At 39.7% G+C, this 18,784-nt stretch overlaps 1 protein-coding gene across 3 annotated transcripts in view; it reads right to left on the reverse strand.

Moving 5' to 3' along the window:
• SLC35A5 (solute carrier family 35 member A5) overlaps positions 1-18,784 on the reverse strand; it is a 30,802-nt gene that overhangs the window by 11,007 nt on the left and 1,011 nt on the right. For 2 of the 3 annotated variants that reach the window (XM_040980484.1, XM_040980485.1), the window contains exons 2-5: positions 18,237-18,429; positions 12,613-12,711; positions 10,146-10,279; positions 3,349-3,416 (exon numbers count right to left, since the gene is read on the reverse strand). In XM_040980484.1, coding sequence (XP_040836418.1) covers positions 3,349-3,416; positions 10,146-10,279; positions 12,613-12,711; positions 18,237-18,366 — 431 coding nt within the window. In that variant the 5' untranslated portion in view covers positions 18,367-18,429. The remainder of the gene's footprint in view (positions 1-3,348; positions 3,417-10,145; positions 10,280-12,612; positions 12,712-18,236; positions 18,430-18,784) is intronic. The other variant, XM_040980486.1, reaches the window with a different exon arrangement.

An 18,784-nucleotide genomic window follows, 5' to 3' on the forward strand; every position in this document is an offset into this window, starting at 1 on the left:
TTGGGACCTTGCACCCATGTGGAAGACCCAGAATAGACTCCTGGCTCCTCGCTTCGGATCAGTGTAGCCCTGGCAGTTGTGGCCTATGGGAAAGTGAATCAATGGACAGAAGATCTTCCTCTCTGTCCTCCTCTTTGTACACCTGACTTTCCAATATAAATAATAATAATAAAAAAAGAAAACAACTTAATACAAAATTACACAAATGTGTTGAGGTTTAAGAACAGTGAGGCAACCTTTGAGGAATAATACCTGCTACCAGTTTCTATTTTTAACCAGCAGAAATATCTTTAGGAACAAATCCACATATTTAGCAGAATAGACAATAGAACACTTAGATGGTAATATTTTCTGCTACTTCCAAATTTCTTGTATTTCTTGCATTAGTCACCAAACTTACATCTTCCACTTATGCAGTCTAATTTATTTGTACCTCCAAGAGGAAAGTATTTGATGGCTCTAACAGAGTCAATTATAGTACAGTTCTAATATTCTAAATGAAAAATGTACTTATAGCATACAAACTTATTATTGCAATAAAATGCTGAGGCTACTGCTCCTAGGTTAAAATTTCATTTCCCAGGACAAAAAGTTATTAGAAGATTTATGAAGAGTATAAAATAAGGGAAAACAACATATAGTATAAACAGCAAAATGCTCAAAGCAGAACAAGGTAGATTTTGAAATGTGGTAATAAAGGTATATACACATAATGGAATATTATTCAACTCTAAAAGTAAGGGATACCGTTATATGATACAACATTGAGGCTAATACGTTAAATGAAATAATTTAGAGAAAGCAAAACACTATATGATTATACTATTATAGAAATAATTAAAGTAGAAAGTTTCTTTAAGATGAATAGTAGATTTGTACTTAACAGAGATTTGGGAGGGAGAGTAAAGAAGAGTTGATTAATGGTTTTAGAATTTCAAATCTGCAAGATGAAAAATTTCAAGGATTGCTTTACAACAATTTACTACCGAACTGTACACTGAAAAACTGCTTAAGATAGTAAATGTTTCTTTTTCCTGTATTTTTGGCTACCAATATTAGCAAAAGACACTAAAGACATGATAATAAAAGATGCCCTGAGGGGCTGGCACTGTGGAAACAGCAAGCAAAGTTGTGGCCTACTGTGCTAGTATCCCATATGGGCACCAGTCCCAGCTACTTCACTTCTTTTTTTTTTTCATTCTTTGATTTAAAATTGTTACTATTATTTTCCATGATGCAGTTTTGTAAATATAGGGATTTCCTCCTTCCCCTCCCCTTATTCCCTACCCATTATGCCTTCCCACCATAGTCCTTTAGCAACAGTTACAAGTTTAACATTCTGCCATTTAAGTGTACCAAGGCATTGCAGATACAGGCTAAGATAGAAAATCCAGTATCATAGTGTCAAGGTATTTTAATTGATTGATTTATTTTATTCAGGAATAGAGATGCTTACTACAATGTAACTTCACTTTCCAGTATGCTAGTCTCCAATATACAGTTCCGCTATGAGAAAATATATATATACCTGTTTACCTACACATCTGTTTCATACTTTGTATAAAGGCTGTCTTTTGCATAAAGGCTGTCTAGTCTTAGAAAAAAAAAACATGATATTTGTCCTTTTAGGATTGGCTTATTTCATTAACATAATGGTCTCCAATTGGGACCAATTTATTGCAAATGGTAGGATTTCATTCTTTTTAATGGCTATGTAGTATAAGATGGGCTACTCCGGATTACCTTCTTGATGATGCGTATCCTGAGAGGTAGTGGAAGATGGCTCAAATACTTGGGTCCCTGTCACTTACACAGCAGTCCCAGATTCTGTTCCAGGCTCCTACCTTCAGTCTGGTCCATGCCTGTCTCTTGCAAGCACTTGGGGAGTAATCAATAGATGGAAGACTTATGTCTGTCTGCTATCTCTTTTGTAAAATAAACACAAACTTTAATAAACTTTACATATTTGAAACCTATGCTTCCTTATTACTAAATTTCTTGTAATTTCTTCCTTACTACTAAGTTTTTTTTTCATAAAAGTGCGCCTTTAATTTAATCACATTTAACATTATGAAAATTATTGCTTACATAGATATTTATTCAAAGTTAATTTTTTATTCTACACAGTGATTTTCATATATTTATTTTAGAGAATGCGAAACGTGTTGGAACAGCATTCTTTAATTTGCTAAGTTATACAATTATTCCCTTAATTCACAAATAAAATGAAGAATTTGACAATTAAAGCAAATATGTCTAACATTTGAAGTAGTATAAATGCACTATTCATTTATTTCTATAATAGTAACTGTTATATGTTTCCTCGGGATTAAATAAAAGACTTAGGAGTTTTAATATAACACATTAAATGCATCATGATCTTAACAAATATTTAGAGTGTTGGTTTACCAAGCCATTCATCTTTTTGTACACATAATTTATGGAAGAACACACTACCATGTAGCATATTAAGAAACAAGAAATTAACAAGAGCACAAGAATATCAAACTTGAAAAGAATAACCACAACAAAGACAGCAGAAGTTAATTCTTCTTTTTTTTTTAACAAGAATTATCACTGAGTCACAGATTAAACTGGAGTTAAGTACTCAGATCCATCTCCCCACCTTAGCACATACTGGTTCTTGTGGGAGGACTACTCACTGAAAATCATGGATACTATGCAGGGCTGTACAGGAGGTAGTAACACTGATGAAAGCTCATTAAAAAATCTAAAATCTTACTGTTTTATTTACTACAATTCTTTTTAAAAAGTGAATATATTCATATTTAAAATTTTAAATTTTCATTTTATTTAAAAGGCAAACAGGCAGAGATTATAGAGGTCTTGAATCTACTAGTTTGCTCCCCAAATATCTGCAATAGTCAGGCAGAAGTCAGAGGCCCCAATTGCATGTGAATCTCCCCTGCAGATGGCAGGGATTTACGTTCATGGGCCATTACTTGCTGCTTCCTGGAATATACATTAGCAGGAAGCTGGATGGAAGGTGGAATAGCCAGGCAGCAAACCTGCCAGTCTGAGATGGCAGGCCTATATCCTCAGCACTAACTGCTGTGTTAATGTTTCTTCTTAATTTTAATTTTGGTTAGATTCTTTGTGTAAACCATCCTCTAGTTAAATTTGGCACTAAAAATGAAAACACCAATAAGTCTTGTTTTTGAGATTCTCGAGACATTTCATACATTTGATAGCAAAAGATTTGCTGAATACGCAAAGCCAATTAGGAACAAAATTCTGGTGTGGAGATTGTGAGGGTTCAGTGTATCATCTGAAACCAGGCTGTGCCATTTTAAAGTATGATGCATGCTTTCACAGCAAATTACTTACTTCAGCACTATCCTGAACAGAAGAGCTGTTGTTATAATGCTAAAATTTGAGAACAAAACAGCCATGGCCTAGAAAGAAAGAAAAGATAGAGTTACAATCCAAAGAAAGTACTGACCTCAAAAGTCTCCCAATTTGGTGGTTCACTTGACAAAAAAAAAGAAAAAAAAGCATTTTAATGGCATTAAATTTTGTAGTCAAAAACCAGACAGTTTATCAGGGCAACTGCTTCACTTAAGGCTTAAATTCCATTTTTATTGCTTGTTAAATTTATATAGATATGGTCAATTTATTGTGCAGGTTTTGGTATGTGTTGAAAGCCAAGTAGCACTTTGTAAGTAATCCTTAAGTGCAGATTTTAAAAAATCCACAAATTTCAAAGTGTAGGTCTAAAATATTTACTATGTTTATTAATCATATTTTTAAAGCTCTCAAAAGGTTTTACAAACTTTTAATACTGCTTCTATGGGTACACAGCATATGATGGGCCCTCTTACACGGTTAAAAACAAATGAGACATAGTGTTAAGCATCTTTACTGTCCCAGGAACTGAGCCAGTTTTCCAGGATGAGCAGACATGACACAGTAACAAATTCACACTTGACAGTTCTTTGGATTGTTAAGGTTGCTCTAAAATCTACATCTTTATTTTGGTGCAAAAATATCATCGAAATCCATGTATATGAGGGCTCTTCAAAAAGATCATGACATACTATGAGAATTCTAGACAACTGCCAGTGAACTCTATTAGAAGAATAAGAGGAAGTGAGGAAAGAAGCTGCAAGAGTGGCAAGTAGTGGCCCTACAGAATCATACAAGTGCTGCACAAACGCACCTAGCCAAGGAGCCCGAATGACCTGAAAAGTTCTGAAAACCCTCTCATGCAACAGCATAGAATAAGTAAAACATCAGCGCTTTTTGCCCCAAACCTTCCATTATCTCTACTTAATTCCTTATATATACCGAGGCACAGAATTCAACAGAGTAGGTCACATGATTTATTTTGTAATATCTGTGGCTGCACACAAGCAGGAAGGAAGAAAAGAAGTTAGCTGGAGGCAGACTGAAGGAAATTGCAATGTGGATATGGTACTAAGCGGTGCTGCAAAAGGCTATTTAGAACGAATCTGTTAGTTACAACAAATGTTTGTTCACTGAATGTGAGTAATGAGTTCTTTAGTTAAATTTTATTTTTTATGTTGTTTACACAGTTGACAACGGCTCACACCTGTGAAGACCAATGATCAGGGAGGGGAGGGCTGAGGTATGGGGGAAGTTGCTGTGGGTTACAAGTGCTTCCACTGCCTTTTCTTCCTTCTCCTGTATCGGGAGGGGGTAGGGGGAAGCCCCTCTATTCGAAAAATGATGTTTTTAAGCATAAGAATTCTCATATTAGAAAACAAAATGGAAACAAGAATTTAGGAGAGCACACGTTGTAGCTGGGCTTAGGGCTGACCAACCACATGGATCACTTCTGACATTCAACATGCCCAGGATCCAGTCTTTGAGCTGATCTATTATTATTCTATTTTTTCAGATGGGATAACCAAAGCAGTGCAGTTGGAGCCTACCCAGTTACACAACTTTTTAATTGTGAAAAAGTGGAAAAAGTGTCAACTTACATATTTTACTATGGTGTTCTCCCAAGTGCTCTTTTCATCTTACTTTAAAATTGATCCAGTTATTTCTAAGGTACACCTCGTTTTACTTTGCCTTTGTATTTGTGCAGATGTGGTATTCTTTTATGAAAGATGGGTAATTGTATATTAAGGCTACTGGTGCTAATTTTCCAACAGCATGTGTTCATGTCATGTCACTGTGTCACATTTAGTAATTTTAGCAAGATTTTAAACATTTCCATTTTTTAAAAATATTAGTTCTGGTAGATCTATAATCAGTGATCTTTGATGTTAACTATTACAATTACTTTGAGAACCATGAGTCACATTCACATAAGATGGTGAATGTAACTAAAAACATGTGTCTGATTATTATATCAACTGGATGCTTCCTTGTCTTTCTTTCTCCTCAGACCTTCCTATTGCTTGAAACACAATATGGAATTAGGGCCCATTAAAAACCCCCAAATGGCCTTGATATGACCAAGTGAAAGGAAGAGTACAAATCTCTCACTTCAACTTGAAAGCTAAAAGTCATTAAACTTAGAGCAGAAGTCACAGCAAATTACCCAGAAAATATAGCTAGAGAACTAACAAAGGTGGGACTGGCATTGTGGCACAGCAGGTAAAACTTCTACTGCAATCCCAGGTGTCAGCTTATGTCCCAGCTCCTCTATTTATTACTATTACTATTATTATTATTATTATTTTATAATACAATTCTGTAGGCTCTAGGATTTCCACTCCTCCCTTCCAAACCCCCTTCCCCAATTGATTTCCCCTATATTATTACAGTAGTATAGTCCTTCATAAACAATCACATGTTCATCAATCTGCTATTTAAGTATATCCTGACACTGTAGGCATGGACAGCAACACAGAGTCCAGCATCCTATTGTCAGGATACACTCAACAGCTTCATTAGAAGTCCATCTTTGATTTGGAAGTAGAGGTGCACACTGCACTGTATTTTGACAACTGTGACAGTCTCTACTACACACTACTCACAGCTCCCTAGCACTAAGGGAAATTCAAATAAAAACCACACAGAGATTTCATTTAACCCCAGTGAGATTGGTATACACAGAGAAAACAACACCTGCTGGTGAGGATGTGGGCAAAAAATGTACCCTACTTCACTGCTGGTGGGACTATAGACTGGTTTAGCCACTTTGGAAGTCAGTATGGAGAAAACTTGGGCAACAGAAGATTCAACTACCATATGACCCAGCAATCCCACTCTTGGGAATACAAACATACATACATACATATATATATATATATACTATACATATATATCTCATATAATTTATATTATATAAAAATGATATATAATATATATAATATACTATAAATAAAAAATACATAAATTGATACATACACATGAGAAAGCAACCTGCACCCCTATAGTCATTGCAGCACAACCAACAATTGCAAAAACATGGAAGCAACCTAGATGCCCATTGAAAGAGAACTGGATAAAGAAACGTGGTACAACTAGTCCATGAAATACTACTCAGCTATTAAAAACAATGAAATTTACCATTTGCAACCAAATGGTCCCAACTGCAGATCATTATGCTCAGTGAAATGAGCCAATCTCCCAAGGACAAATAGCATACGTTCACTCTAATATAAGACAGCCTCCATTGAGAATGCAAAATAAAAACTAAGGTAAATAAAAATATACTTGTAATCTCACAAAGGATGTAATGGAAACCAGAGTACCTGGAGTCAAAGAAAATTGACAGAATGCATCTGTACAACTGGATAAAAGTAGATGCCCCAATAAAACTTCTAAATATACCTAGACAACACAGTATTAAACCTTCTACCCTTGCTTATGCCAACAGTCTCATGATCCACATAAAGAGCAAAAAGTTGGAGTCAAGCCTACACTTGATAAGACTGTTTTACTACAAAACACAAGGGACATTGCAGGGACATACTATCAATGTCCTTTTTAATATTGTTTTTGCTACATTTCATGGGTTCTGATATTTTTATTTTCAATTTAATTTCTTCAAAAAAGTTTCTTTTTTTTCTTTATTAACTTTTTTAGTGACACACAGGTCATACAGTAGCATCGCTATCTTCAAGGTTTTTGATATTTTCTATTTCTTCAGCGACATATTGGTTATTCCGTAGCATGTTATTTAACTTCATGTTGTAAATTTTCTATTTTTCTCCCTATTGTTGATTTTATTTTATAGCTTTTTATTTAAGGGAAAGTATAGTAACTGTGTAACAGAACCTACCATAACCAGTTATGAGGATGTAATGCAGTATGCATTACTATTTTCAAATCAAAGATGAACTTGCAAAGAAACTGTTAAATGTCTTGACAATAGGATGCTGGACTCTCTGCCACTGTCCAGCTCCTCTACTTCTGATCCAGCTCCCTGGCTCACGGCCTGGGATAAACAGTTGAAGAGGGTCCAAGTGTTTCAGGCACCATCACATATGTAGGAGACCTGGCTGAAGTTCCTAGTTCTTGGCTTCAGCCTGGCTCAACCCTGGCCCATGTGGCCATCTAGGCAGAGAACCAGCAGATGGCAGATCTCTCTGTGACTTTCCCTCTCTCTATGTAGGTCTGATTTTCAAATAAATAAGTCAGTCTTTTACAAAGGAGAACTAACGTGGAGCAAACAAATTGAGACTGGAAAAAGATACTGTCGCGACATTAGTAGCCAGAAAGAAATCAACCTGCAGATGCATTTTAGGATTTCTTTTGGGGATGTTTTGGCATAGAGGATTAAACAGCTACCTCTAGTGTTGGCAGCCCATACAGGCACCGGTTTGAGTCTTGGCTGTTCTATTTCTGATCTAGCTTCCCGCTAATGTACCTAGGACAGCAGCAGAGGATGGCCCAAATCCTTGGACCCCTGTGCCCACATGAAAAATCTGCAACAAGCTCCTGGCTTTGGGCAGGTCCAGCCCTACCACTGCAGTCATTTAGGGAGTGAACCAGCAGCTGGATGATCTCTCTCCCACTCTTCTTCTGCAATTCTGTTTCACATACATAAAAGATACCTTTCAACATATAACTGCTCATTGACAATTCATTTCACTACCCAAGAGTTCATCACTGATAGAGATGTACTAGGAACTTAATGCTGTTTCTTAACAAAAATTCCAGTTTTATGGCACACTGGTCAGTTTTATTCTGCAAAGCTATATTGGCCATGAATAATTCTTCCAGTGGATCTGAGCAAAATGAATTGAGTAGCTTCTGGAATGGATCCACCAAGCCAGACATCATTAGGAAAATTTGTGATTCATGGGAAAAGGTCAAAATGTCAACAGTCACAAGAGTTTGGAGAGTGTATATTCAATTCTCACGGATGATTATGATGGGCTCAAGACTCCAGAATAGAAAATAACTACAGGTGTGGTGAGGATGGTAAGATAATTAAAACTAGAAGGTTCTGAAGATGTGACTGAACTATTGCAATCTCATGATTAATCTTGATGAGGAGTCGTTCCTTAAGGAAGAGCAAAAAAGTGGTTTCTTAAGAAGTACTTTACTTCTAGTGAAGAGGCTGTGATCATTATCAAAGCGACAAGGAAGGATTTACAATCGCATAAACTTGGTTGCCACAGCACCAACTGGGTTGAAAGGACTAGCTACAATTTTCAAAGAACTTTTATAAGTAAAGTTTAGCGAACAAACTATATTCCATGTTGCAGAGAAATCTGCCATGAAAGGAAGAATCAAAGGATACAGTAAACCTTATCGCTGTTATTTTGGGAAATAGCCAGAACCATCCCAGTCTTCAGCAAACATGACCTTCCTTGATCAGTAGCTATCAACACTGAGATGAGGCCCTCAAGCAGCAAAAACAGAACTCACTGAAGATCAAACTACCCCTCCCTTTTTTTTTTTTTTAGCAATAATATATTATTTAAAGCTTAGGTTACAAAGATACCTTCCACCTGCTGGTTCGCTTCCGATTTGCTTGCAAAGGCCAGGAATGTGCCAGGCCAAAGCCAGGGCCCATGGCTTCTTCTAGGTCTCTCATGTGAGTGCAGGAGTCCCAAACACTTCAGTCATCAACCTCTGTTTTCCCATGCACATGAGCAAAGAGATGGATCAGAAGCGAAAGATCTGAGAATGAAATCAGTGCCCTTATGGGATGCCTGAATCTCAGGTGGCAACTTCACTTGCTCCGTCACAATACCAGCCCTAGCAATAACATAGTTCTAAACTGAGGTATACATGTTATTTCTTCTTTAAGTCATGATGCTTTCATGTACTTGACAGACCACAGTACAGTGTAATTTTTGAATGCACTGGGAAACTCAAAAGTTGTGTGACTTGCTGGGTTTGTGATGCAAATTCTGTCAGGGTAGTGTGGAATAGGACTTGTAGTATTTCAAGATAAACCCAGGCTTCATGCAGAGGACTAGTGCAAAAAAAAAAAAAAAAAAAGAACAAACAACAACAACAAAAAAACCTATGCATGCTTGATTTTAGTTTTAAGGATACCCATGACAAATTTAAGCAATAAAATCTTCATTTCATAGAACTGAATATAAATCTTAATTTTATTGAATTCTGAGGAAATACACATGTGACTCAAACTAAGAAACAGATGTAAGACTAAATGCCAATTCTGATTGCTAATGGCTTTCCAAAATGACAAAGATGATGCCAACAAAGATGAGAAATATTCCTAGCATTACCAATTGTCGATGACATTTAAAACTAGGAGGACACAATCTCTACCCTCAAAGAATTGGTTGCTTAAAATGGTAGAAATAATAGCACACAAATATGCTGTAATAGAACAAGTGAATGAATGAGAGGTAGAGAGTGTAGGGTGTTCTGAATTACCCGTGGGCATCTGCTTGGAGGTTCTAGATGGTGAGAGAGGCTAGGAGCACGATGGCTCGGAAGACGGACTGACTAGGGATATAGCAGGAGGGCTGACTTCATATCCCAGGGAGCCACTGCCATAGAGCACTCAGTGCAGCTTAATGTGTTCATCTATGGCAAGGATAGAAATTAGTAGGCAGACTCACAATTCAGTACTCACATGTTCTGAGGAAAAATTAAAGCAACATCAGAGAAGGGTATGAGAAACTAACAATGCCAAGGAAATTGAGAAACGAGGATTAGTTTTGGAACTCATGTCCCTGTATCTTTTTAGTAGTATTTTCATCATGATAATTACTTACAGGCTGAAGATAGGACAGAATATAGAAGACAATCAAGTTATCCACGAAATAAAGAAAGGCAGGAATGGACCACTTCATAAAATTAAAGAATTCCTTCCAGGAAGCACATCTTGAATTTCTACTTTGATGATCTTCTAAAGAAAGAAATTTAAACATAAGTAAATGATCTTGATGACACCCTATTTTTCAAGAAGAGTGCATTCTGTTGATTGCTGTACAATTCTTTAAAAAGAGGTTTTGTAAACTTGCTGTGATAACAACCAGCCTAAAGAAATCAAACAAGGGATTTCCTTAATGTCTCTCTTTAAGCCACTGCAATATCTAAAAAAAGACAATTAGTGACACTGATTATCTTAATTTTTGTGAACTTGAGGTAGTGAAAAATATCATTTAAGACAATGTACACATGATTCAGGCTATGTACACATGGGTTCAGGCTATGTACACATGGCTGTACATATGGATTCTCTAACTACCTGAAGAGTAAACTATCAAGAGGAAGGTTAACAGGTTAACAACTTAAGGTAAGCTAAGCTCCTCTCTCCCCCTGTGTGTGTGGGGGAAACACTTCATGCTCAGGGATGGCATCTGACATAGTGGTTTAAGACTTCTTCATGGGCCTGGCACGATGGCTCAATGGTTAGATCCTCTCCGTGCAAGCACTGGGATACCATATAGGCACGGGGTTTGTGTTCCAGTGGCTCCACTTCCCTTCCAGCTCCCTGCTTGTGGCCTAGGAAAGCAGTAGAGCATGGCCCAAAGCCTTGGGACCCTGCACCTTGGGAGACCTGGAAGAAGCTCCTGGCTCTGGATCATTCAGGCCCTGGTCATTGTGGCCATTTGGGGAGTGAACCAGCAGATGGAAGATCTTTCTCTCTGTCTTTCCTTCTCTCTGTAAACCTGATCTGTTTTTCCATCAAAGTAAATCTTAAAAAAGAGAGAGAGAGATTTAGAATTTTCTCCCCAGGAGACAGGGGAAAGGAGACACTAAGTAGAAATTTTTTTTATATTAACCTAGATAAAATTTACTAATTCTAGTGTGAAATATTAGTTCATTTCCAGATGTAAAAAAAAAAAATGCAGGCAATTACAACAGAGATGGAGAGAGAAAACAAAGGCAATGGGGCCAGCATTGTGATTACAGCATGTTAAGCCATCACCAGCATCAGTATCTTGAGCACCAAGTCAAGTCCCAGCGACTCCACTTCTGATCCTGCTACCTGCTAAGTACCCAGGGAAGGAGAAGATGGCCTAAGAGCCTGGATCCCTGGTTACCCAGGGACCAGGAATGGGACCAGAATTGTGTAACAGATTGGTCTGGCTTCAGATTGGTCCAGTTTTGGCTACTCCTCCCATTTGTTGGGGAATGAACCAGCAGATGGAGGATTTCTCCCTTTCTCTGTAACACTGCCTTTCAAATAAGTAAATCTTTAAAAACATACAAAACAAAAGCTTTAAGCTTAAATCCTACAAGTAATACATGAGATTCTTGAGGTAAAATGTAGTCTACTAATGAGAAACTGTACAATTTGAAACCTTTGAATATAAAAAAGCATCTTCTTGGGCAAGCATTTTCTTTTTTGAACTTTTAAGATTCATTGACTTGAAAGGCAGAGTAACAGAGATCTTCCATTCACTGGTTCACTTTCCAAATGATGGCAACAGTTGGGGCTGTACCAGGCTGAGGCCAGGAGTCAGGAACTCCATCCAAGTTTCCCGTGTAGGTGGCAGGCACTCCAGTACCTGAGCCATTATCTGCTGCTTCCTAGGCATATTAGCAGGAAGCCAGATGAGTAAGTAGTATAGTAGCTGGAACTCGGACTGACATTCTGATACAGCATCCTCGGTCCCAAATAGTAGCTCAACTTGCTGTACCACAATGCCAGCCTCTCAGGTAAGCATATGCTCTAAATTCTATTCACATCAATGTAAAGGTAAATCAAAGAGACAAAGAGAGCTGTAGCTCAAAAACTAGGGAACTAAGATGGAGAACAAACATTCCACCAGAGGCCAAATACTGCACACTTGAAGATGGTGTAGTGCCTTCATCTTAATGGTTCTTTTCCAGAACATCTCTGACTCCTGTGCACTACGCTGCCTTCCTCACATAAAATACTTAGAACTGTAACATGATATCTATTAAATCAGTGATTCAAGAAACCCTGAATCTAAATAAAAACTTTCTTGCTGTGCAAAACCATCACAGAAAATTCCCCTCATGGATTACACCTCACAAGTATTTCCTTTGGTGTCAGGATATTTCCTTTATATTTCTTACTATACTGGCTGTGACTTTTCTACTCAGCTCTGCATGACACTTTGAGTCTGTTACTCCACCCATATGTTGTATCATAGCTTCCTTTCTTATAAAAATCAAGGGACTAAATGATATGAAGTATTCCTGCCAGTTCTAACATACTTTGTTTCTGAGATTTTTAGCAAGTATATGTAGCATTTCAAGACTCACCTTTTCTTATGAAACAGAATGAGATGAATATACACAAAACCAGCTTCACCAGTTCTGAGCACACATTCACAGTAGTTGGAAGGTAATCATACTTGCTGTCTGAAATACAACAGAAAAAAAATTAATGCTGGTTATACTGAGTATCTTCCAATTGACACTGCTCTTCGGATTTCTGAATAACCAATTCATTTAATATATTAGCTATCCCTATTCTAGTCAGCTTTTTAAAAATTTTATTTGCATTGGAATGTTAAATATACAGAGAAGAGGAGAGACAGGGAAGAAGATCTTCCATCCGTTGATTAACTCCCCAAGCGAGCACAGTGGCCAGAGCTGTGCCAATTTAAAGCCAGGAGCCTCCTCCAGGTTTCCCACATGCGTGCAGGGTCCCAAGGCCTTGGGTCTTTGTTGATTGGTTTCCCAGGCCATAAGCAGGGAGCTGGATGTGAAGTGGGACCACTGGGATTAAAACCGGTGCCCATATGGGATCCCAAATGCATGCAAGGTGAGGATTTTAACTGCTAGGTTACTGTACCAGGCCGTCTAGTCAGCTTTTTATTAACTTTGAACATGATAAACATGTTCTCATCCTTTTGTATATGCTGCTAGCATGCTGAAGATATCAGGTGCTTTTGAGAAATGCAGTTTTCTTGCTTCTGAAAACATTTTCTTATCTCTCTAGCTCATACTAAAAGCAAACTGGTCAAGTATAGAGGAAAAAAGTGACTATAGATTTCCTCTGTTAAGAAAGCTCTTTCTTCCTTTTTTGTGGCTTCCCTTGATCTCCACCTAAGCAGCATTCAAGTCTTTACTGTTGTTCCTATAGCACAACCTTTTATAATAGTAACAACACATTGTGTTATTTTGTCTCACGTTAACCTTGGAATGTAAGGTTATGTGCAAGGCCCCATGTTAACCCACACATGTGGCACTTCAAGCCCTGTAGTTAACATAGGTTCGCCTGAATTTAAATATAAACGTGCTGGTCTTTCCCATCAATTCCCAGCTTAACTATATCATCTTCCTTTCTGAGCTCAAAACTAGACATATCTGATTATCATCCAGGCATACATTTCACAATCTTTATCAGGACACACAAAAGCCAACATGTAGATAAAAGGGTGAGGGGCTCTAATTACAATGTTGAAATCCTTGTCACTATTCTTCAGGCTTCTGTGTTTGTCCCTTGTAGTGCTCTCATGGATGGTCCAAAACCATGGGGCCGAAGGACGTGTGACCTCCACCCCCTCATCTACCCATCCTCACAAATCCTCATTGCATCTGTCTGTACTGGCTTCAATCCCGAAGAAAGCACTATGGTCTTCTCCAGTTTACCATTCTCCCCTCCTCAGGAATTCGCTGTTAGAAGGATTTTCTGTGCTTCAATGTATTTCTTTTATATTTTGTATAACCGGCTTCTTGCCATGGGACTACAAACATGGTCAAAACTCTTAATGTGGCTAAACAGACAACTACTTCCTGTGCCCACTATACCTTCTCCTTGTCAACAGAAAATGGTGTCAGCATTCATTACCTCTGACCACTTTTCATTTAGATCTTCTCCCTTATTAGCCCTGTCTCTGTTTTTATTACTATACTCAAACTAGCTACTCTGAGATTATCAGCCACCTTCTAATTATGAATCTCAAAGGACATGTTTTAATCCTTATTTCATCGTATTATACTATATGGTTTTCACACTATTTCCAGGAGTGATGTGCATTTAATTTCCTCATTCCTCACATACATGATGTATTGGACAGCACAGAAAATGTAATGAATGAAGACAGCGGTCCTGGCCTCGCGGAGGCACAAGCTAACTCTATAACCTCTCTGAACTGTCACTGTCCTGCTCTTCCTCCTGGTCATCGTCATCTCAACAGAAAACATCACCAATTCACTCAGCCCTCAAATCAGAAACCTTAAAGCTATCCAGTTATTTTATCTCCTTTAATTCCCAACATCCAATACATTCTCCAAATCGCAGTTTTTCTCTTCTGAATATTTTCCAAGTCTATCTTGACTATTCTTACATATAAAGCTCTAAAGTCTTTCCTGTTTGTGGTTTGAATTTCCAATAAGGCACCCCACTGGCTACCCGTTTCAGATCTCTTTTTTACCACCCACCTGCCATAATGGCATCTCATTTTAATTTATTATTTCCAATTCTTGAAGTATTTCTTACTTTCCAGACTGTAGACTGTGGCAACTAAAGCCTCAGCTCTTTATCATGGCATAGAAAGTCCTTTAACAGTCAACGTTACTTCCTTCCCCAGTCAGGACTCCATGTCTCTCTCCAGGCCCTTAATTTTTCTTTAAAATTTTGAACTCCATGTTCTCATAATATATGCTGTTTTCATGCCTTCATTGCTTTTTATAGGCTGCTGCCTGTTTATAAATACCTTTCCCTACTTTATCTTCTTGTGGATCAAAAATGGTCATCTAACCAGGGAAGGCTTCCTGATCCTTGTGCATCCAAACCATCTCCCTCTCCCCGAAACAGAACACACTACTTCTTCCTCTCCACTACTTCTGCTTTTCTATATACATTTCTATTATTACCTAGTGAAAAATACCTAATCATAGTCATGTGGGATTAAAAGCTTAATGCCACAAAATCCAATTTAATCAACCAAGTTACTATATTTAAAAATAGAAAATTTCTTGAGCATATTCTTATAATAAATCTTAATCATCTATATTGTTGTACTGATACAATTATGATAGGAGCCAACAAAGACCAAGTTAACAAACAAATATAGCCTGCAATTTGCTTTAAAATAAGGTACAATTAGCACAATGATGGATTTGTAACTGTTGTTGCGGGATGCCACTAATTTACTAATATGGCCAAAAGCAGTGGCAGAAAAGGGAAGCAGTGGCAGAAAAGGGAAGGTTGAAAGGGGAGATTCCTAAGCCTATGGAACCATACCATAAAAAAATTCTTTTAAAAAAGCTTTAATTATGTATCTTGCTATAGGCTGGCAATATCTGGTGACTGCTACAACAGTCAAAGGTTATGATTTGCTTTGCCCAAGAGGTTTGGATTCTTGAATGATCAAAATTTCATCTAACGTCAACTTTCATTTTTCTTTTGTTGTAAGTAAAACCTTAAAGAATCAAACTTGGGTCTATGCATGGGGTCCTCGTGCCTCTGCAGCTCCAGTGGCGACAGAGGTAACTCCAGATTTGGCCTGTCTGGAGTAATCTTAATCCTGTATGCTCAACAGGAGCATTGGGCGACTTCAGGGGGCGTGCACACACAGGGTCCTCTTGCCTCTATACATCCCGTGAAAGCAGAGGGGACTCCAGACTGGGCCTGGTAGCAACCTGCTCTAGGGACTTGGGCACGTGGGCTTATATGGGGTATGGACTATGATGGCACAAATGAGACTGACTGGGGCCTCAGGATTCACGTCCAGGAGAGGAATGACTACTGAGGGACATTCATGGACAAAGCCACTGTACTTTCAGGCAAGTGAGGGTGCTGAGACCAAGTGGTTCAGAGGTGAGAACAGAGAGACCTTTCAAGGTCAGTCTGAAGCACCAGCACACATAGGAGACCTGAGCTGGGGTAGGTAGCATCAACCATCACCGAGCACCACTCCCTGGCACACACTAAAGCCAAGGCTGGGGCATACCTGACAGGACAAGATCACAGTACCCACAAGTGAGAGTCAGAACAGGGAAAGGGTGAAGCTAGGTTCGGACATAACAATAACTAGCATGTGAGAGAATTGAGTCTGGTGGCAGAATCTGTGGGGGATATGTGGGCTCACCCCCATGGAACTGCAACCTCTGCTGGCATGCCTAAAAAATGTGGATGGGAACAGGCCTGGCTGGGGAATTAAGGGGATACCTCAGCTGGGTTGGGGGTTCCCACTGGTGAGCATGAGAGCTGGACTAAGGGCAGCAGGCTGGGCTGGATGTGGCTACAGCCTCTCTCAGTGCGGGTGTGGACTGGGTCTAGGAAGTGCAAGACTGGGCTACACTCTAGAACCCACTGGTACTCGTGACAGCCAGGTTGGGCATAGAATGGGCTGGGCTAGGTCTTGTTCCCTGCTGAACCACACAAAAATTGTGTATGGCATGGAACAGGTGTAGCTGAGCTGCAACACCTAACAGTAAGAACCAGAATGGGTGTCAGCCAGGTGGGGAAGGCCACCATTCCTGCAAGGACAAGAGGTGGGCAAACCCAACCTGGGCCAAGCCCCGGGAGGAGACCAGATAGAGGACCTTGGGAAATTCCTTCATTAGGACTCAGTCCCTGCAGGTGAGCACAAGAATTAAGGCAAGGAGCAGCCCAGACCATTCCAGGTTACAGTACGCACTGGCATACATGTGGGTCATGTCTGGAGCAGACCAGGTTGGGCCAGTTCATAACATCCACTGGCAAACCTGAGAACCAGAACAGGGTGCAGGAGGGACAAGGTGCAGGAGGGGCCAGGTTCAGGCTGCAACACCAGCTGTTCACACTGGGCCTAGGACAGGGTTCTGGCTGTACTGGGCTAGGCTGCAGCACCCACCAAAGGAGCTGGAACTGGAGGCTTGCTGGACTGAGCCAGGCTGCACAATGTGATAGTGGATGCTGAAGTAATGCGAGCCATGCCAGATTGTGGACAGTAGTGCCACGTTCATGAGTCCCAGGGGCAGGGGATCCGGAGTGGCGAGGGTCAAATGCCCAGGTCGTGGGCTTAGCCTACTAGGTGGATGCCAGGTTTGTGAGCCCCCAGGGTTTTCGGAGTTGGCAGGGCCTGAGTTGCCTGGCCCAGTTCCTGGGGCCTGCCTGCAAGGCGGGTGCTGGATTCATAAGCCCCGGTGGTAGGGAATCTTGCAGGGCTCAGGCTGCCCAGCCTGGGGTTCCAGGGCCTGCAAGTGTGATGCCGGGTTCATGAGCCTCAGGGGATCAGGGATCTGGTGAGGTTCCAGTCACCTGCTCTGGATCCTGGGGCCTGCCTGAGAGCTGGGTGCTGGGTTTGTGAGCTCTGGGTACAAGGATTCCAGCAGGGCGTGGGTCACCTGGCCCAGGTCTTCGGACCTCCCTGCAAGTGAAAAAGGTGGAGCTGTGGATACAGACCCTGTTGCATGTGGAAAACATGGTAGCCATTTGGTATGGCAGCAGAGAAAGGAGAACAGAGTAAATTGGACAACTACCCCAGGAAATGATGACAGCAAAAATCTGGGTGGAGACTTGAGGTCGCCTATGTCAGTCAATGGACATTGGGATGATCGCCTCACCTTTGGATCGGTGAAATCAACAGCATTTCAGAGCTATCCAAACCATGTGGGCGGAAGTCTTGGAATATGTCCTACATTGGGGCCCTGGGGTGATAATGGGTAGCAGTTCCCCATCCTGGGTGCTGGCCCCCCAGAGCCAAGAAGAAATAGCAAATTTGGAAACAATGATTTTACCCACTTATCCCACCCACCTATCCCTTCCCACCCTGACCAAACATGTAATCATTAATCAAAAATAAAAGTTAAAAAACATCAAATTTAAACATGCTTTAATCATTCATACAAATGAAAAATACAAACATGTTAGTCCCATTCTATACACAATGATCCAGAGGACAGGAGAGCTAACACATGGTGCTCCACAGCTGCTCCAAGTCTACACTTACCTTCATTGGTGGAGTATTTTACCAGTAAGATGCGACTGGAACTTAAAGCAATGAATACGGCAGCGAGTACTGACGTATACATGGCTGAAGAGGGGCATATCTTGGGGTGACTGCAGCACTTTCGCTTCATTCCTCCGTTTTCAAATTGCTTTCAGGGCAAGAATGCTTCCCCGGGACCTTGTTGATAAAACCTCTGATGAACAAAAATGAGATTGTTTTTAAAAAAGTCTGGCTATGGATATCAATTAAAACCAAGACACACGAATGGTACAGGAGAAAGTATGAGGAATGAAAAATGAAAAAGCCAAATTCTTGTAGAAAATAGAGTAGAAATACTGTGCTTGCTTCAGCAGCACATACACACACACAAAAAAAAAAAACCAAGAAAAAAACCAATAGAATTAATTGCCAAAAGTAGCAAGAGAGGAAGAGACACTTTGGGACTGCAGAAAATCAATTAAGCTTTAGTTCTCCTAACTCTGCTACGCAAAGGATATTTCAATAATTGCATTCTCCTTCTTGTAGCAGCTCCTCCCTTGGCAGAGGAA

The sequence above is a fragment of the Ochotona curzoniae genome, unplaced genomic scaffold (assembly GCF_017591425.1).
Source record: "Ochotona curzoniae isolate NIBS_2020 unplaced genomic scaffold, NIBS_Ocur_1.0 contig_3498, whole genome shotgun sequence".
Taxonomy (NCBI): Eukaryota; Metazoa; Chordata; class Mammalia; order Lagomorpha; family Ochotonidae; genus Ochotona; species Ochotona curzoniae.